The sequence below is a fragment of the Monodon monoceros genome, unplaced genomic scaffold, assembly GCF_005190385.1.
Source record: "Monodon monoceros isolate NGI ecotype Baffin Bay Population unplaced genomic scaffold, NGI_Narwhal_1 Super_Scaffold_3, whole genome shotgun sequence".
NCBI classification, from domain to species: Eukaryota; Metazoa; Chordata; class Mammalia; order Artiodactyla; family Monodontidae; genus Monodon; species Monodon monoceros.
In genome coordinates this window covers 93,500,983-93,522,676 of record NW_021703780.1, presented here as the reverse complement: position 1 = coordinate 93,522,676, position 21,694 = coordinate 93,500,983, and the positions used below count along the sequence as shown (strand labels likewise).

Here is a 21,694-nt window from a genome sequence, read left to right as displayed (position 1 = left end):
TTTGCCCTTGCCCTCCCTCTCCTGAGCCTCTACCAAGACTTTCAAGCTGGTAGCCCCCTTACTGCAGTGAACTACAAATGTGACTTGGCAATATCAACAGGCAATTTTGGTAGCCATGTCAGGGCGTTGACAGTCAACAACTTGCAAATTCCAAGCTATTTGCTACAATGTTCTACTGCTCTATGACCTTTGATATAGACCAGAGAATGTCAGAACTGGGTATACACCTAAGAGTGGAATTTCTAGTTCATATGGCAACTGTATGTTTAACTGTTTCAGAAACTGCCAATCTATTCTTTCTCTGCATTTCTGCTTTGTCATTTAAAGAGAAATAATGCAATGAGAGCAAAATGCTCAGGACTGTGGAGGCTAAAAGAGGAAAACGTTGGAGGTCAACAGAACTCACCCTTGTAGCTTAGCTAAGCCTCCCATGGTATTGGCATCACTTCCTCTTCTGTTAATCTTCAATCCCAACCCCTCACTTGAGAAGGATTCTGTCTACTTATCATGAATTTAGGGTTCTTAATTCAGGGTTCTTCCCCAGACTTTTCCAGGTATGTGATTAGAACATTTATCAAACAGATTAGCTCAATTAGATACTAAAGATGCTTAAGAAAACTGCACACAATTCTTATCTGTTTACACAAATAATGTTAACTCTCAAGGATGAGACTCAAGGATGTGTTTTACAACATGGGGAATATGGGCAATATTTTGCAATAACTGTAAATGGAAAGTGACTTCTCAAAACTGTACAAAAATATTTAACTAAAATATGACACTGATAGAGGGGTATTAAAATTTTTAAAAATTAAAAAGAAAACATTTTAAAAAGAATATTGAGAATGTAATATGGATTTTATAGGCTTCGTCGAAAAGCAAAGTTATGTAGTACAGAACTGTGGTTAGACAAAATAATCTGCCCCCCTCTAACCCCTCCCCCAACAAAGATTTCCACATCTTAATTTCTTGACCTGTCAATATGTTACATTACATGGCGAAAGAGACTTTGCAGATGGAATAAGGTTACAGACCTTAAAATAAGGAGATTATCCTGGATTAGCTGGGTGAGCCCCGTGTAATCCCACTGGCCCTTCAGAGCACAGGAGGAAGGCAGAAGGGTCAGTGAGAGATGCAACTGCAATAGAGGAGACAGGAAGCCTTGGAAGCATGAGTGGGACTCGAGGAATGAACGGCAGCCAATGCATCAAGGCGGCCTGGAGTAGCTGGCGCCAGAGAAACAGAGACCTCAGTCCCACAACCACAAGGAACTAAATACTGCCAAGGACCTGGCAGGAAACACATTCTCCCCTAGAGGCTCCAGAAAGAAACAACCCTGTTGGCACCTTGATTTTAGCCCAGTGGGATCCCTACTGGACCTGTGACCCACAGAACCACAAGATAAGAAATTTGTGGTGTTTTATGCAACCACGTTTCTGGTAATGATTATTTTTTTAAAAAGATTTTTTTTTTTTGATGTGGACCATTTTTCAAGTCTTTATTGAATTTGTTACAATACTGCTTCTGTTTTATTTGGTCTTTTGTCCGTGAGGCATGTGGGATCTTAGCTCCCCAACCAGGGATTAAACCTGCACCCCCGGGGCTTCCCTGGTGGCGCAGTGGTTGAGAGTCCGCTTGCCGATGCAGGGGACGCGGGTTCGTGCCCCGGTCCGGGAAGATCCCACATGCCGCGGAGCAGCTAGGCCCGTGAGCCATGGCCGCTGAGCCTGCACGTCCAGAGCCTGTGCTCCGCAACGAGAGAGGCCACAACAGTGAGAGGCCCGCGTACTGCAAAAAACAAACAAACAAACAACCCAAAACCTGCACCCCCGGAATTGGAAGGCAAAATCTTAACCACTGGACTGCCAGGGAAGTCCCTCTGGTAATTATTTACGGCAGCAAGAAATACGACAAGAAGTATGACCGTGAATCTCATATACTTAGTTATATCGGGGAGAGTACAGCAATTCATTCTCAAAGGGTCCTGGTGAAGTAGCTGTTTTGCTTGACTTGACTCGATTTTAAATACACAAGGGGACTGAGGTTCAAAGATAGTAAATGATTTGCTTTATCTGAGGAGATAGGACTCAAAACTTGTGCTTTCGATGCTGTCCTACCTTGTAAGACTATCTCACGGTGGGTTGAAAACACTTCAAATCTGATTCCTACATTTCCATTTTAACACCATCAGGTCATCCTCAGATTTTTGGCTTCCTAGGGCAAACAGGCAGGGGCTACATAAACTCATCTCTTTCCTTTTCTAATTTTGGAATGGCAACAACAGGTGAGAATCCCTGTTATAACACTTGAGCTCTCTAAATTCATCCTTATTATTTCTTCCTTCAAATGTGTTTTGCCTGAGCCCAAAACACAGTGAGTAACGAAATTCAACAATTTCCCCACGGAACATAGGCGTATATTAATAAACAAGAAGTGATTTGCTGGAACGCCTACACTGCAAACGAGAAATAATGGGGGTTCAGGCTTCTGTAATGCACATGTTTACGAAACCATATTGATAATTATAAATACTATTCATCTTCCAGACGTTCATAGACAGAACACAGTTATACATCATTGGTTACTAGAAGAAATGCTGACAGCACAAGGGTGATCTTGGTTTCTTTCATTTTCAGCTTGTTTCAGAATACGTACAAATACACGCCTCCACACAAAAGCATTGTTGACTTCACTAAAGCAGTTCTCTTTTGCAGGCTGTATTTATTGACCTTTGTAAAAAAAACATTATTACATACTTATGTCTGTTTTGGTTCGTTAACACTATTAGTATATTATTGTTGATTGTTAGAAAACAATTCCCAGAGACCATTTATAAAAAGTCAAGCATACGTGGAAACCAAACTAGTGGAGATAAGTTAGAAACTACTCTAAGTCTAGATGAGGTGCACGAAATGAGATGCCTGTGGGCGTAAGGAATGAGGAGGGGGGTGGAGTTAGCGGGGTGTCAGGCAGTAAGGGATAGTGGGGTCTGTGGTGACATGGAGAACACACACCGCGTCTGAAGTGGGAAGCCTCTACTTAGATCCAGTTAGCTGTAACTGCATGGGACAAAGGCATATTATTGTCTGATCTTCTGATTTTTCAAAAGAAAAGCCAAAAATATAGTTATTCTTATGAAATGTCTTGACTCTTAAAATATTAGCAAGGAATTAAGTTTTTAAACACACCTGCTGTTTGTAATCTGTTTGAGATCTCTAGTGTCAAGTTGGCTGACAACTGGAAAGCAGTACATACTCTACCGGATTGGTACCCGTCCTGTGTAAAATATCACAGATTTAGAGACGCTGACAAACGGAAATAACGTTTGGCACTCTGGTCTCAGGTTAAATGCCATCTTGTCCGAGAGGCTGTCCTTGTCCTGGTTCACAGACCTAGGAACTGGGCAGGACCATGGTTATAAACCAGAGCCCCACGATCCTAAATCCTTTGTTGTTTTGACTCTTTCTCTAACGCAGCATTAAAACCTAGAGAGGCAGGCAGCGGATGCGGCCAGTGTTAATGGTGTGATTATGAATCAATTCACTTTCACCAACACAAAAGTAGCCACTGACTCCGCCGCTTGATCCCTCAAGAATAATAATCCCACTCCGTGTTCTCAAATAGCCACAGATAGGTTTCTAAACCTAAAGATCAACTGGAACGAAATTAAAACCAATTCTTTTATCCCTTTTCCTCCTTTTTTCCTGACTGGCTTTATCATTCAGAGACCAAAAGAGTCTACCTTGCAGTGTGAGCCAGCTTTCAGGCCACTTGTAAAATTCTTAAGAAACTTGTCTGGTAAACCAAGGTCTTGAATGGATCCCTGAATCACATGGAATTGCTGACTGCAGTAGAATTCTGGATGCATCTTCTCATCCATTCATGCAACAAGCACTGGGAATTCTGACAACTCAAAACTGACAAGCCCAGCCCTAAGTAATTTATAACATAATTCAACTGTTTGTCTGCTTATCTACTCATCTATTTAATATAAAACAAGCCATTTTTATATGCTAAGTATTACGCTAGGTGCTGCGGTATAAAGAAGAAAAAAAACAGCTGAGTGCTAGAAACCGACATTTTCAACAGTTATGGATGAGGCGATAAACTAAGGATATTAAATTATTCTTACAGTTGCTGTTGTAGCTAACATTTGTTGAATACTTACCATGTGCCAGGCACTGTTTTAAGTATGCTACGTACAGTACTACATTTAATTCTAACAATAACCTTATGAAGTTGGTACTATTGTAATCCTGCTTTACAGCTAGTAAGTGGCAGAGCTGAGACTCAGATCCATTTAATCACGTTAGCTGCAAACCTGTAGCCCTAATCACTGATAACGAAACTATAAATTATAAGATATGAGCCATTAATTATGATGAACAATAAGGTGATTCCGTAAAAGAAGCCTTCACACTGAAGCTGAAAGAAGCACTAGATGTTGACAACTTACGTATTTTTCTCTTTGTCAACATTGATTATGGCTATCCATTACCCCATATCTCACGCAGCGCATTGAAAATTAGGAGCGTGATTAGACTTCTAAAACATCTTTACTGTTGCAATTATGAAACAACAGAGTGATTAGCAGTCTTATGGGCATGGTAAATAAATCGTGATTTGGGGAGAGATAATTGGATTAAACAGTAATTGCTGCGATCAACCGTACTTTTTATGTCTTTAAACGCCCGTGAAAGCCTACATTCTAACCGGCGTGAAAGATTCAATATTTAACAAAATCACAACTCTTAAAATTAATTTTTTATCACCTCAGTTTAATGAAATCTGAAAAAATTCTGCTTTTTGAGGGTAGGCTGACATTTTATTTCCCCCAATTTGGGCACATTAAAACAATTTTTTTTTTCGTTTTGGATTGCTGTAGTGAATGAGATAGTAGATAGCAAAGTTACCACACTTAAGTCGCCTTCATTCATTGATCAGGGAACAATCCAGAGGGGCTATAAATGGCTTCCAGTAAAGGTTTCCTAGGGCTCAAAGGATGTCACCTCCACCTAGTTTCCCTGTTTTGCCTCATTTTCCCTGGAGCTCCTGGCTCTGTGGCCTCCAAATGGCTCCCTGGGGCTCCTGAGGGCCACACCCACCTCCAATAGGAGGTGTTGGATTGGCTGGCAGATTTCCAGTGGTTCATCCTGATTGGACAGTTTACTGCCCATCATCACTATGGCCACAGTGATTGGCTTAGGCTAAATCAGGTGTGGCCCCTGGACTTGGGAACTATGCCGGGCAGACCACATGGCTAAAATAAGCTTGGGTGCTCTTGCCAGAGGGAAGAAGTGTGCTGTGGCTGCTTTCTGTAGAAAATGTCTACCATTAAAAAGGGTTCATGCTAATTTTACATGTCTTTATATATTAACAACAGCAACAAGCCCAAATGGCTGCTGTGTTCCAGATACTAGTTCTAGTAGGTACATGAAACAATAATTAAAACATAGATTCTTTTAGGAGTTTTCAGTCCCTAGGTAGAAAGTCAGTTCAACAGGGAACAAATCACTTATAAAGCCCCCCACACCTCAGAAGATCACAAAGTTGGACTAGCCTACATACGGGCAGATGACAGAGGTGCCAATAAAGGTTAAGTGATATTTATTCAAACTTCCACGTAAGAGAGTGTGCAGTTCACTGTAGGAAGCTGCCCATTAAGAGTAGGTTTTTTTTTTTTTTAACTTTAATCAACAATTTGGGATTTTAAAGAACGTCAGTTATTTGAAAAAAGGACATTTTAAGCGTATCTAAATTTCCTACTAATTGCAAATAACTGAAAGATGACAGAAGTCACCTTTGTTTCTAATATGCAAAACAGATGTAGAATTTATTCACATTATAAATTTATAATTTTTTAAACTATCTATGTTTCATTTCTTGTTTTTCCCAAAATATTCCTCATTCCAATTTTTACACAGGACTGCATTATTCATTTTAAAATATTTTTTTTCCTCTTCTCCATCTTGGGAACTACTACTTATCCTTCAAATTCCAGTTCAAATATAAGTCAGTGCCTTAAATCAGAACCTATCTAAATGCTGTAAATGCAATTTATCAATTACAGAGCCCTGATCCTATTCTGGGAACTCCAAGGGCAGGGACGTGCCCCTCGTTTCTCCCAGCATCTCCGGGAGCTCCATCCTTTCTGACACCCTGCAGACGAGCAATGGATAGGGTTGCATTATCCCTTTGCCTGCTTCTCTGGCGGGAAAAATGTTTTCTGGAATCTCTGCATCATACTGTACAAACCTGAGAAAATAAATCAGGGCTCTTTCTGTAGGGGTGGTTAAGTGGGAGAGTGAATGGCTTTGCTCTTAAGGATTTCCTTCTGATGAATTCTTGTTGGTGCAGAAATATTGTAGTAGCAAACCATGTGGTCATGTGTTAGCCTGAGAGGAGACAGGACCTACAGCTATTACTCCGCCAGTGAGGGCTCAGGGTGCATTCTGTAACAGACAGTGCACCCCTAGGCATCTAAATTCCAGAGGATCGGGTACAGAATGGCAAGCAGTCTGGTCTATAGCCCTGGGATTATAAGACTCTAAAACCTTGACTTCTTAGCTAAGAAACTCATTTGCAATTACTGACCACAGAGAAAGCTCTGCAGGAAATTCCATTTGCTAGAGATGATCTAACTGGGGATTGAAAGAGTACCCCCAAGTCTGTAAATGAGAAGTACACTTGTCACTTGACATACTTTATTTTATTTCATTGACTAGGAGAAAGCAAACCTACAAAACTAAGTTTGCCCCAAATTCACTCTCACAGAACTTTTAAGTGAATCAGAATTATTAGAGTAAAAGTAATATCTTGAGCACGGTGATGCTGGAGGGACAGGGTACCAGTCACTGGACAGGCTACGGGCTATGGCCCGGGCCTTCAGTGAGAAGGGTGGAGTGCCCTCTGATCACTGCATTCACCTCCATTTTAGTCTTCTCTTAGTGATTCAAATTGGACTTTACAGTTTCGTAAGGAGCCCATAAAAGGCATTAACGTGGTAACCTCTTTCCAAGGCCACTTACCACAGTGGCCACCCTCCGAATTAACCCAGCCCTTCACGGGTCTAAAATTGTCCCTGTTCCTGGCTCAGCCGTTTGTACCTTTAAGGTGCATGCTATCCTGAGCATCAATTACTGGGTTCAGCCGAGGATTCGTGGTCCTGTCTGCTCTTCCTGCCATACCGCTCTCAGCATGACGAAGTAGAATCAGAACTGTTCCTGTTTAGTGCTAAGTCAAGCTTACATCTCTGGTCTAGCTTCTGTAAACAAAAACAAAAGTCCCAAGTATTTATGGTCGGCCCAACTTGCCAGGCAAATGAAAGAGGATCTTTTAAATTCGGTGCTATTTAGAGTAGTTAGACTGGAACTGTGTCATTTTCTATGAGGTTTTTCAAGGCCTTGGGTTCTCTGCTATTACAGTTTCTCTCTCTCTCTTTCTCTAATGCATTTCAAGGCCCGTTATAGATTAACAACTTACATTTATTTTTTTTATAACTATGACCCGAAACTCTTTTCTGAGCTTCAGATTTATATCCGTTTCATTTAGGCTTTCATATATTTGGGAAGACTCAACTGGGATTCTCAATTTTTCTCCTACCATTCCCAGAAGTCTCCCTAATCTCTTGTTATAGCATCCAAACGGCCTCAAGCTATACACGTGGGATTCACTCTTATTTTTCCTTCAAACCCAGTATTATTTTCCCTTTAATCCCAGTACTGAACCCATCACTAAATTATGTTATTCTTCCTGTAAGATACATATGTAATTACAGATGTACATATACATATATACGTATATATATATGTGTGTGTGTGTGTGTGTGTTTCCACTCATTTCATTACATCTCCACTATTAACACACTCTCTAAGCTAGTGGTTCTCAAAGTAAATACCATCAGCATAACACAGGGACTCCTTAGAAAGGCAAATATTTGGGCCTCCTTCCACTCCCAGATGTTCTGAATCAGAAACTCTGGGGGTGGGCCCAGCAATACGTGTTTTTACAAGCCTTCCAGATGGTTATGTTGCACACTGAAGTTTGAGAACCCCTTCACTAAGCCATTCTGTTTCAGCTCGACAACTGCAGCGCACTCTTAATTGGTCTTTCCACTCCCATGCTTGCCCTTTGCTATATTACCTTCTCAGTAGACAAAATAATTTTTATTCCTAATTCTGATCCAGTCACTCCCTTGCTTAATACTTCTCTGTGGCTTTGAAATGCACTCAGAGTAAAATTTTAGAAATATTGACCATGGCCTACAAGGGACTGCCTGCTCTGGCTCTTACCTACTGCCCTAACTTCTCCTCCCCGTCCCCTCCCTTAGCTATGCCGTGGAGTGTCCGCCTGCTGACCTGCTCCGTGGATCCCTCGTTCTTCCCCCATCGTCTGCTCTTCATCCAGTAGGCCCCTCTCCACCTCCATTATTCCTTCTCCCGCCCTGCCTCTTACCACACTTGGGAATTTTCACACACATATCTCTTGTTTACCGTGTAACTCTGCCCTAGATGTTCAATTATGTGCAAACAGGGACCATGTTTATTTCGATTTCCACTGTGTACATACTGCCTCCCACAATGCTTATCACATGACAGGTGCTTTCAAACAAACAAACAAAAAAACCTACTTGTTGAATAGCTAATAAGATACAATTCGTATAAAGCTTAAAATACAAACCAAACAGAATAATCTTCCTGTCAGCTCACTGGGATGGTGATACAGATACAAGCAGAGCCACGCAGGACAATGTACAAAGGAGGTACACATAAAGGTACCCCTTTATGCACAATCCTTCCTTCTAAAAATCATGACCCAAGCTCTACTGCCCCCAAGACATCAATTTTGCATTCTACTCTCAAAAAGCCCTGATCTCAATCATTTCCAAAGTGCCTCCTAAGGTGTACACCAATAAAGGCTAATGGCATAATTTCCGGGTTTGGAAGAGATATTAGAAGGACTTTTCTGGGATAGGGCCTGTGATGGTTCTTTGTATGTATCAACTTGATGAGGCCACGGGGGTGCCCCAGTATTTGGTTATATGTTATACAGGGTCTGTCTGTGAGGGAGTTTCTGGATGAGATACACATTTGACTTGGTGACTGAGTAAAGCAGTTACTCACCAGTGTATGCGTGCCTCAGATAATCTGAGGGGCTGAGCAGAATTAAAGTCTGAATATGAGAGAATCCTCTTTCTCTCTGCCTATCTTTGATCTGGGACATCAGTCTTCTGCTGCCTTCACACTCAGACTGGAGCCATTAACTCTCCTGGGTCTCCAGCTTGCCAAGTGCAGATCTTGGGACTTCTCAGCCTTCATAAGAATTGTGAGCCAATTTCTAATAATCAATCAGTCTATCATCTATCTATCTATCTATCTTATTGGTTCTGTTTCTCTGGAGAACACATAATAATGCAGGGCCCTGCCGGACACAAGAAAATCGTGTTTGTATATATTACTATTTCAAAGTAGATCTGTGGACCTTGGCAAGCCCTACCTGATTTATAAGCCTTACCCAATATACCTGTCCACAATATCCCTGGTGAATGTCATACTCAAGCTTGATGCCACATCAAAAGACCTGCTGTAGAACTTCTTGAAGTGTAAATGGTCCAGCACCTCTCAGCAGAAGAGGTCCTGCAGCACGCCTACTACTCTGACTTCTGCCATCACCCCCAGGCTCCAGGACCTCAGCCACCAGGCTCAGGCCTGGCCTATTTAAGTTCCCTCCCAGGAGGGGAAGACAAGCAGGGGATGCATGGTGTGCTGAGCTCCAGCTGTGCTGGGCCCAGCCAGGGTGGAGGGACCCTAGCCCGTGTGTTCTTTCTTCCCTGGGAAGACTGGGTATATTCATTTAAACTAACCATTAATTTCAAATAGGGCATTGTAAGTATTATTAGAAGCACATTATTGAATGTTGAACCTGAAATATTAAAAAAGTGAAAAAAAAAAACTTAAAAAGGTGGTTGGAAAGCTGTCAGCTAACACCTACGCAGGCATATTCCAAACAGAGCCACTTCAGGGGGATGTAAATGCTAATCACAAGAGGCCACTCCATTATGATGGTGCAACAAGACAAAACAAGGTCACTCTGCCATCATGTGTGAAATTAGACAGAAACAAGGATGCTCTGCAACCACAAAAATAACTCAACATCTCCCTTTTCCAGTTCACATAAGTGTCTACTGTTTTTTTGTTAGTGACAATTCTTGCCCAGCTCTTGTTGTCCCACCTCCTAGATCAAAATCACCAAGACACTGAGTTATCAAATTGTCTCTACTGCCTAAGATGACCTAACCCAAAACTGATCCCTGCTTCCTGAAACCTTCTTAGAAACACCCAACTCAGCCCAAACTCTACAGTGAATCCCATCTGAACTCCTACATCCTGAAGAAGCTTTGGTGGCGGGCGCTTGTTTTTCAGGCAGCGAGTTAAAGAAACCTAACTGTGTTTGACTACAGATGACTTCCTAATGGGCTCTGACTACTGAACTTTGATATAGCCTTGCACAAGGAAGTGCTTGCTCACTCAAGGTCATGCTTTACAGAAAGAAGGAGTGGTTATGGAAATTAACACTGATGTTACCCAGAGATTCTCAGTATAAGCCAAAGTGACTCAGTAAAAAAAAAAAAAAAAAAAAAAAAACGAAAAGAAAAAAAATACACCAGCAAATAAGGAAGGAAGGAAGGACAGAAGGGAAAAGTAATTTGACCAAGATTAAGATCTCCTCAAAGTATTAAGGTATGAGCTGGTAACTTGTCTGTAAAGCAATCAGAGCCTCAGATTAAACGAGATGATTCACATAGTTGCCGAGTATAACGTCAGGCATGAACTCCACACACATTTCCTATCCGCGCCATCATCATTGCTATCATTGCTGTATTATTATTGGTCATCAGTCCCTGCTGATGCCCGTAACAAGTTGAATGTTCACTTGCGGATGCTCACAAACATACAGACAAGAAACGTCTGCCTCAGGGAGCATATTACAAGCCTGTTCATTCATCACAAAAGCAAAGGAAGAGGAACAAGCAAAACTCACATTGAGCTGCAGTTCATCTGTCCACTGTCCGATCAGGCGGTAACCAGGGTTGCTGGTGTTTGTGGTCTGGTACTGGAAGATGTCGTAACGCCCAGGGGCGTCCCCATTCTTGTTAAACATGACTGGGGTGCCTGCGCTGCCTGGTGAAGACAAGACAAAGACAGATTTTAGAGTTAAACGAGTTTCCTTCTATCTCTTGCTTCCCGGGTAATGGTCTGGAGACCCGGTGATGAGCAAGGTAGCTAGGAGGTAGCCTTGCTGAGTAATAGGTTCCACCGAGATGCCCCCTGAAACTCCTGGGCAAGTCATCACGATGGTCTGCGAATGCTAATTATGGAAGGTGGGAAGACAACCTGCTTCCCCCTTTGAACAGCTCAATTTTTTAATATCTTAAAATATTTTATTCTACTTTGTCCTCTCTTTTAAGGAATAACAATCAAACGCATTATTTTCAAGAGAAAATATTAAGCTTTGTTGTTGTTATTTTAGTGTCCATCAAACACTAAACTGTGGTCAATAAAGAATCATTTCAAGAAATAATAAATACATTTAAAAGATGAAATACAAGAAAAACAAGCTCAAAAGTTCACTTACATACATAGTTGAATACTCATTGCATTTAAAAAATATTTCTGGCTGATTATTTCTAATTTGCTTTAAACGCTAACCAGTCTTAAATGCTTAGCAGTTTGCCTGGTGAATGCTTCATAAATAACAGATTCTTTCTCAATTTTCCATTTGGGTCTTATTTAAAATGTCTATCTTAAGATAAAACCAATGTTTTGCAATAATTAGACACTGAAGTCAATTTAAAAAGACTAATGCATGTTTTGAAAAATATATATAAATTCAAAGTTGGATATGAGTGAAAAGTCCCTTAATATTAATCGTGTGGAACAAGTGGCAAACCATATACAAAGAATGGCAGATGTGAGTTTCGTTTACTTTCAGCAATACAGCAGTTACAAAAGAATCACCAAAAGTTCGTAACTGAGTGCTATTTCTCTCATGATCTATAAGAAACAGTAAAAATACCACTGGCTTCAGCATATGTGACTACTGTCTGCTCTTCCTATAAGTTAACACTAGATCAATATTCCCAGCAGAAAACAGGGAAAAAACCTGTCATTTACAAGGAAGTTTACAGATCAATTACAGGCTGAAACAGAATCACTGAGAAGAGAAGACCATTTTGCTATTTTTAGGGGAGGGACGGGGTAAGTCTTAGGTAATGAGCATGAAGCACTTTTGATAATTCTCATTAAAAATGTCAGCTTCTAATGGTGGCAGAACTCTGCATCTGGCTAGTAGTCATTAGCTTCTGCAGAATTTGTAGTATTTGCATTGATGACATGGATGAAAGAAGAACTAAGGCGTGTTAACTGGACAGGAGAGAGAATGCTTGCAACAGTAGAAAAGGGTGTCTACGTTAAGGAAGCAGGCATGACACTGAGAGTGATCCCGCACAAACGATCACTCAACACAAGAATGAAGTTAAAAAAAAAGGGGCCAGAAAGAGGGACAATATATTGGGTGACAAGAGGCATATGAAGTTGCAATCCTGGGCTGAAAGTTACCCCTGCTGGAAGAGAGGGTCCAGCATGTAGGCAGGATACAGGGGCAGCTAAAAAAAGCTCCACACTATCTTACAAGTGTCAGGCACAGACTTTTATGACACTTTTGCCTATTTAAAAAAAAAAAAAAATCAGAGCTTGTGGTAGGTTGCAAAATGGTTCCCCAGGTAGGTCTAAGTCCTAACCCCCAGAACCTATGAATGTCATCACACTTGGCAAAGAGATTTTGCAGGTATGATTAAATGAAGGGTCATGAGATGGGAGAGATTATCCTGGATAATGTAGGTGGGCCCAGTGCAATCACAATGGCCCTTACAAGAGGCAGCAGGAGTCAAAGGAGGAAGGAGAAGATGTGAGGATGAAAACAAGAGGCTAGGGTGATGCAAGGAAGGGGTCCTGAGCCCCGGAAGTGCATGTGGCCTTTAGAAGCTAGAAAAAGCAAGGGAGTAGATACTCCCCCAGAGCCTCGAAAAGGAACCAGCCCTGCCTTCACCTTAACTAAAGCTCAGAGAGACCTGTATCAGACTTCCAAACTACAGAACTATAAGATAATAAATGTGTATTGTTTAAGCTAGCAAATATATGGTAACCTTTTAATGGCAGCAATAGGAAACTAATGCAAACCTGGAGGACACAGAGCAATGAGCTTCCTAATTTTACAGGTGAGGAAGTATACTTAGGTTCAGAGAGGGCAATCATTTGCCTCAGGCCCACTCCGCTCATTAAATGTGAATAGTGCACAATAACTGGCTCTGGAATCCCCTAGAAAGGGTTTAAATTCCAGGTCTACCACTTCCTATATGTGTGACCTGTATCAAATTATTCAGTCTTCCTCTACTTCTGAGTGTCACTAATACCATTGTCATAGGGTTAGTAAGAATTAAATGTAACAATGTACACAAGGTGCTTAGTCCCATGCCTTTTACATAATAAATGCTCAATGGATGGCCATGTTTTGTTTTTTTTTTATAGTTTTCACTTTTATTATTGTTTTCTCTGCTAATATCTCAGGACCAGACCCTGATGCATGCTGTCAGACTCCCAGACCAATAATGTTTTCCAATGCATCAAAGGAGTCTCTCCTAACTGGTATTTAATTTAAATTTCTCCCTTGGTGTAAACATTTTTAAAATTTTCCAAACAGCAGGCTAGAATCCACTCTGGGAATGGGCATTCATCCATGAGCAACGCTGATTTCATCCTATGAACTTGAATTTGTGGCTGAATCTGTCTGTGGCCAAGGTCACCATTTCAATTTGTTTCTTCTCTGTTTCTCCTAGACACTAACCCCATGGTCCACAAAGACACCCCTTTAAGCCCTCTCTAGAGGAATCAACAGAAGTGTTTCTTATTATTTTTCAGGAAGACATTAATATTCAGATACTCACCTCTCCTTTCTTTCACATTGGATACTAGGATTCATGTTGTACTTTACTATAATTCTACAGCTTCTAGTCATTAAGTAATAGGACGTGAGCTTTTCAGAGTCTTTGAGAGGATGAAGAATATCAGAGGCCTGGGGCTCCAAAGGATCTCAGCCCACCAGGTAAATATTCATCAGAAAGGTACATACTGCCTCATCTCTCTCTCTCTCTCTCTCTCTCCTTACAATCCTTGTGAGGAGAAATGATTCTTGTGTTGCCCTTTCCATTCTCATTAAAGTTCATGCTTAGAAAAAGTAAGGCAGAAGAGCTGAATACATTACCTAAGTGACGTGTAACAATGTATGGTGTGGCTCTGACCTTTTTGATGGGTTCTACAATGCAACTGGCATTTTTCTGGCAGTTTTTTTTTTTTCCCCACACAACTCCTTTTCAACATCACCCCTGAACTTCTTTTTTTTTTTTTTTTTTTTTTGCGGTACGCAGGCCTCTCACTGTTGTGGCCTCTCCCGTTGCGGAGCACAGGCTCCAGACGTGCAGGCTCAGCGGCCATGCCTCACGGGCCCAGCCGCTCGGCGGCACGTGGGATCTTCCCGGACCGGGGTACGAACCCGCGTCCCCTGCATCGGCAGGTGGACTCTCAACCACTGCGCCACCAGGGAAGCCCCACCCCTGAACTTCTTGAAAGAGAAAAAGAGGGATTGTGTTCAATGAACTCTATATCAAAAAAAATAATGATAATAATAAGGATCAAACAGATCCAGAGAAAATAAATAAGTTATCAAAGGAGAAGCGATCCTCTGCAGGAACCTCCACAATGTGTCAGGGCCAGAACACAAGTGTCCTAAAGTAAAGGAAACAGGGCCACTTGACCAGATGGGATACTCAGAGGAGAGAATGGCTGAGAGAATGCACTCAAGTAGGAAATCTCCTTCCCAGATGAGAGCATCTGAGTGAAATTCCTTTTTTTTTTCCTGGATCAAGAAGGATTGGAGATATACGATGCTCCAATGACAAAACAGTCTTCAGCATCAAAGTACTGACCTGACAGGTTTTCTCTTCTCTTCTTACCACCCCATACACAGATTCCAGAAAGGCTACCTTGATCCGTGTTCCAGTTACCTTTTGCTGCTCAACCAACTATCTTAAAACGTGGCACTCAAAAAAAAAATGACAATCTGTATTTTGTAATTTGGGCAGGGCTTGGCAGAAACAGTGCCTCTCTGGTCCACTCACATCAGCTGGGGCTATGGCTGGAGCACCCACGTGCAGCCTGACCCTTGGCTTCTTGGCTTCCTCCTAACATGGCAGCTGTGTTCGTAATACAGAAGTCACAAGAGAACCATGCAGAAGCCCTATGGCATTTTGTACCATAGAAGTCACATAGTGCCACTTCTGTATTAGCCACAGGCTCACTCAGACTCAAGGGGAGGGAATACAGATCTCACCCTCGATGAAGAAAAGCTAACTTCGTGTTTCAAGAAGACCACATGAGATATGCCATCTTTATAAAATATACCCCAACCCAATTTGTTTTCTGGAAAGGAGTAAATCTAGGTACAGACAGGCTTCACATGAAAGACTTCACTATATAACAAGTCTCTAAGGTTGTGTATCCAAGACAACAAATTTGTTAAATTGACAAATATTGACACCTGGTTGGATGGGCCAACATCCAACATCAAGATAACTCAAATTTAGGCTCAGGACATTGCATTCATTTGGGATGACATAATTAGCCATCTTTTCTGTTGGTGCACAAGGGGAGGTTAAGTGATTGCTGAAGATGTAGCAATACTTTTAGAGCATTCTATTATCACTTCCTAAATTGACGCTTTCATAAATGTGAAGGTCGGAGTTATTAAACTGTACTCTACTGGTCTGGAACAGAACTCCCAGGGGTATGGAAAATTCTGTACTGAAGTAACAGAAGAGCACGATTAAGCTTACTGAGACCAAGAAACATCAAGATTTTTCTAAAACATGCAGAAGAGAGAGGCTACAGTTTTCACAATGGACTAGAAAGAAACTTGAGTTCTAGGTCTGTCTCTGTCATTTGCTAGCTGTGGTTGGACAAATATTTTCTCCTCTCTAAAATGTGATTCCTTTATCTAAAAGCCAGGAAATTGAATGAGTAAAAAAATGTCAAGCTTCTTTTCACCCTAATAGTTGCTCACTTAAAGCGACATGAAAGCCACTTAACTAAATCTAACACAGGTTTTTTTTTTTTCTGCTTTACAAAACTGTTGAGTCCCACCATTAATGAATGTCACACGGCCCTGGGAGGCTCCTCCCTGCCTGTCCATATGGCAGAAAGAATACCCTTAGAGAAAAGGAGATTATGTTGACAACAGAGAATGACTACAGTGATGACAAAGAAAGGGAACGGATTGGCCCTGCCTGTGAGCTCCCACAGAGCCTGTGTTCCAAGATGGAAGAGCAGGAATGTTGTAAAAAGCCCTTTCTCTCAGACGCTTAATAAAAGTCAAGAGAGCAGGCCACGGAGTTGGGTACCCTAGCTACCAGTTACAGCATCATCAATACATAACTGTGTGGCTTTAGACATCATGATTCTTACGTTCTCTGTGAATCAGCTTCTTTATCTGCTAAAAAAAAAAAAGGAAAATAACAGTATCTAAGCCATTTAGTATTATGAATATTAAAGAAGCCAATACACAAAAAGTACTTAGGACAGTTTCTGGCACATAGTAATCATTTGATAAACGTAGGGCCTGCGTCCAATCAGAAGCTCAGCATCTCTGGCTCATCAGTGGTAAGCCCGTCTTAACCAAAGGCTGCAAGCGTTAAATAGACGAAGAATCAGATGAGAATCACCAACAATATTCTCAAAATGACTCTTCTTTGTTACTGGCCAAAGAAGTGTGATGCTTATCTATGGACCAGCATACAAAGCCCAGAAACTGACCCCAGGATATGTAATGAAACTTATGTGTGCTTTTTCTGGGAAAATTTGATATATATTTTAGGAGATTCTGTAAGATAAGGAAGAAACTACGAAAAAAAGATAATTTGTAGGCGAACCATTTTTGTGGTTGTATTTATAGTCATTTTTGTCTCCATCTTAACTCGGAAACTGTTGGTTCCAAAATCAGATATGGTCCTTCTTCACCCAGATACTAGGTAACTCCTGAATGATTGATACAATATTGTGGGTTTAAGTGGATTATTATTTACAAGCAGAGAAGCAAGATTTTTTAAACCATAACATAATTATCTAAACCAGGAAATTAACATTGATGTAATACTATTTAAAACTAATCCGCAAATGTTATTAAAATTCCTCCACTGTCCCATTCATACCCTTTTTCTGGTTTAAGACCAGTCAATGTTCCCACATTGCATTTAATAGTAATGTCTCCTTAGTTTCTTCTAGTCTGGAACAATTTCTCCATTGGTCATTCTCATGACCTCAACACTTTTGAAGAGTACTAGCCAGTTATTTTGTAAAATGACCTTCAGTTTGGATGTCTGGTGTTTGTTAACATTAGATGGAGGTCATGTATTTTTGGCAATAAGACCTCAGAAGTGATGTTGTAACCTTCCCAGGGTTATCTTTTTTTTAAATTAATTACTGTTTTATTGAAGTAGAGTTGATTTACTATTTGTTAGTTTCAGGCATACAGCAAAGTGATTCAGTGAATCACTTTTCAGTATATATATATATATATATATATATATACACATACATACACACACACACACACACGATACTTTTCAGATTCTTTTCCCATGTAGGTTATTACAAAATATTGAGTAAAATTCCCTGTGCTATACAGTACGTCCTTGTTGTTTATCTATTTTATATATAGTAGTGTGCATATGTTTCTCCCAAATTCCTAATTTATCCCTCCCCACCACCTTTCCCTTTTGATAACCGTAAGTCTGTTTTCGAAGTCTGTAAGTTCTGTTTTGGAAATAAGTTCATATGTATCATTTTTTAAGGTTCCACATATAAGTGATATCATATGATACTTGTCTTTGTCTGGCTCACTTCACTTACTATGATCATCTCTAGGTCCATCCATGTTGCTGCAAATGGCATTATTTCATTATTTTTTATGTATTCCATTTGTATACATACATATACCACATCATCATCGTCGTCTTCTTTTTTTTCTTTTGGCTGCACTGCGTGGCATGTGGGATATTAGTTCCCGGACCAGGGGTCGAACCCATGCCCTGTGAAGTGGAAGCATGGAGTCCTCACCACTGGACTGCCAGGGAATTCCCAACTACATCTTCTTTATTCATTCATCTGTCGATGGACATTTAGGTTACTTCCACGTCTTGGCTATTGTAAATAGTGCTGCTATGAACATAGAGGTGCATGTATCTTTTTGAATTATGGTTTTCTCCAGATATACACCCAGGAGTGGGATATGGTGGCTCTATTTTTAGTTCTTTAAGGAACCTCCATACTGTTCTCCATAGTGGCTGCACTAATTTGCATTCCTAACAACAGTGTAGGAGGGTTCCCTTTCCTCCTCACCCTCTCCAGTGTTTATTATTTGTAGACTTTTTGATAACAGCCATTCTGACTGGCGTGAAGTGGTACCTCACTGTAGTTTTGATTTGCATTTCTCTAATAATTAGTAGCATGTGATGTTGTTAAGTCTCGTTGCTGGTGACACTAACCTTGACAACTTGGTTAAGTGCTGTCTTCCAGGTTTCTCCACTTCAAAGCTGCTCTTTTCCCCTTTGTAATTAATGTGTTCCACGATGAAGGACACTTTGAGGCTATGCGAGTATCTTATTTCTCATCCTGCTTTTAAGCCCAATAATTTTAGCATCCATTGATGATTCTTGCCTGAAACAGTTATTACTGAGGTCTTTGCAAAATGGTGAGTTTTGTATTTCCATCTTTGCCCCATTCCATCGTGCTGTCCCTTCTCTTGCGTTTACGTATCCAATTCAATTATTTATTTATTAGTATGGACTCATTGATATTTATTATATTCTATGAGCTTAACCCACTGTTGGCCTAGAATTAGCCAGTAGGATCTTCTTCAAGTTGGCTCCTTTGCCCCTTCCACATGGTCCCATCAGTTTTTGAGCACTTTCTTGCTTTGTGGCACAACATGGTTTCAAATTCATCTTCTACCTGCCCTGCTCTGGCCCCTGAATTGAGAGCTTCACTAGGGAGCCCTAGTTCTTTTCACTGGAGAACGGTATTCATAAATAACATGCGGGCGCAAGTGCAGTCATTTCTACCAGGCTGTCATGGCTCCTAGGCCCTCTCAGTGGACAGAACTAGACAGCAGAGGTTTGTACACACACAAACATACCAATATCCATCTCCCTACCTCCCCATCTGCACGTGTATTAAAAGCCATGAGCCCATGCTTGTATCTTCTGTTCTAATCCAACACAACAAGTCTTATTTTACCTTTCTCCCATCCTTACTAGTAATTTCCTTCTCTGACTCTCGTTATCCACAATATCTTTTATTAAATCTCAGCCCTCTTATGGACATAAATAATCTTCAGAATTGTGGGGAAAAAAATATACTAAGTTCCTAGGGATTGTGAAATATCTCTGTACAGTTATTCATGCCTTCAGTCTTATAGTATATAGTCAAATACTGTCTTCCAAAATTATTTGCACTCTTTATCTTTCTTCCTCACTCCCTTCAGTGTGGTTATGTTATTCATATGTAATTTAGTTAGGTTTATTACTGTATTAAATTTTGTATTACCCCGTGCAATGGTTATTTTTTAATTGAGAAATAATTGACATTCAGGATGGTTAATTTTATGTGTCAGCTTGACCAGGGATGCCCTGATAGCTGGCAAAACTTTATTTCTGTGTGTATGAGTATGTTCCTGAGAGAACTGTTGAACTGAATAAAGAATTGTTGAATCGTTGAACTGAATAAAGCAGGTGACCTTCCCCAATGTGGGCAGGCATCACCCAAGCCCTAGAAAGCCTGAACAGAACCAAAGGCAGAAGAAGGGCAAATTCACTCTCTCTGCTTGAGTAGAGACACCCATTTTCTCCTGGCTTTCAGAAACAGATCAAGACTTACACCATCAACCCTCTGATCCCAAGGCCTGTACACCTGGACTGAATTACACCGCTGCTTCTATGATTCTCCAGCTTATAGATGGCAGATCATGGGGCATGTCAGTCTCTATAACAGTGTCGGCCAATTCCTAAAATAAATCTCCGGTTGTATTTCCCACTCATCTCTACCCATTTATTTTAGGTAACCAATTACTTTCTGCCCAAGTTTTATGCTTTGAGAAATAAATGTGTAATGTGACATGTGGTTGGTGTGGAAAATTACAACCATTACTTCCATTAACTTGAGTACCTAGAGCAACTGTCCCTTCCTTTTCCTCTTAACCCCTCCCATTCCTGCTTACATTCACCAAGAAAAAACTTGGAAAAAGTCCTTCTATTTTAAGAAAAAGAGGGCAAACCATAACCCCCCCAAATTTATTTATTCATTTGCTCACTCACTACTCATTCACATAATTGATTCAATCATTTGAAATGCTATAATTCACATACTCAAGAGTAAATTGCAATCTGACTACTTAGCTTATGAAACACATAATGTCAACACTTAGGATTCCAAAAGAGACTGGAATTGAGACCTCTAAATATTTTTAATGAACTCAAGCAAAACAAATCACTTGACCAAGAAACTGGAATTCTGAAATATCTGGGTGGATATATACTGGATGAGTATGAAATGGTTGCTGTATTGCCAAAAGACTTGGATGTCACCAAGTTCTGTATCACCCAAAGTTACATCATCGGATATTCTGGTTATCTCGTTTACCATATGTCAGAATATTAGAATTTTGATGTATACAAGGACGTTAACACCATACTGGGCATAATTTGACTTCTTGGATTCAGAAAGTATTGTTATCTTTCAGTGCTTCAATGTCGTTATGAGCACTTGTCATTTTTATATATAGTATTTTAGACATACTAGGGTTGTGTGGCATTCTCTAGATGTTCTTTTCTTTTCTTTCTTTTTTTTTGCGGTACGCGGGCCCCTCACTGCTGTGGCCTCTCCCTTTGCGGAGCACAGGCTCCGGACGCGCAGGCTCAGCGGCCGTGGCTCACGGGCCCAGCCGCTCCGCGGCATGTGGGATCTTCCCAGACCGGGGCACGGACCCGTGTCCCCTGCATCGGCAGGCGGACTCTGCACCACCAGGGAAGCCCTAGATGTTCTTTTCTACAATATAAAGGCCCCATGTCAGCCTGAAAAAAGAAAACACGGAGACTCACCGTTGAAATTCACATTGCGGATATACTTCAACAACTTCTTGCCCCCAGCTTGCTCCATCTCTGGACAGACACCCCGGTAGTCAGCACAGAGATCCTTGTTCATGTGATGAAGGGCATGAGCCATTGCATACACTGCGTCAATCACGAACTGAACTTTACCCTCCTGCTCATAGGTGGAATCTTTTCCAATTCTCTCCTGTCCTGCACATTAAAACAAGAAACACACACAAACATTGGTGTTGAGTAGAATGTCTCAATTTGCATTTACTTTCAAATATGCTTAAAGAAAACAATGCTTTGAGTACAGTCACGCAGGCCACATATCCATGTTTGGCTACCATGTTCGGTTGCTTTGATAGTTTTTGGAATTTGACTTTGGAACACATTACACTAACCTTTCTGATGTATTAGATAAATTTCAGAAGCAGCACT

At 40.8% G+C, this 21,694-nt stretch overlaps 1 protein-coding gene across 1 annotated transcript in view; it reads right to left on the bottom strand.

The window, feature by feature from the left end:
- GRM7 (glutamate metabotropic receptor 7) overlaps positions 1-21,694 on the bottom strand; it is a 526,714-nt gene that overhangs the window by 217,684 nt on the left and 287,336 nt on the right. The window contains exons 6-7 of the mRNA XM_029243336.1: positions 21,263-21,463; positions 11,041-11,180 (exon numbers count right to left, since the gene is read on the bottom strand). Of these exons, the coding sequence (XP_029099169.1) occupies positions 11,041-11,180; positions 21,263-21,463 (341 nt within the window). The remainder of the gene's footprint in view (positions 1-11,040; positions 11,181-21,262; positions 21,464-21,694) is intronic.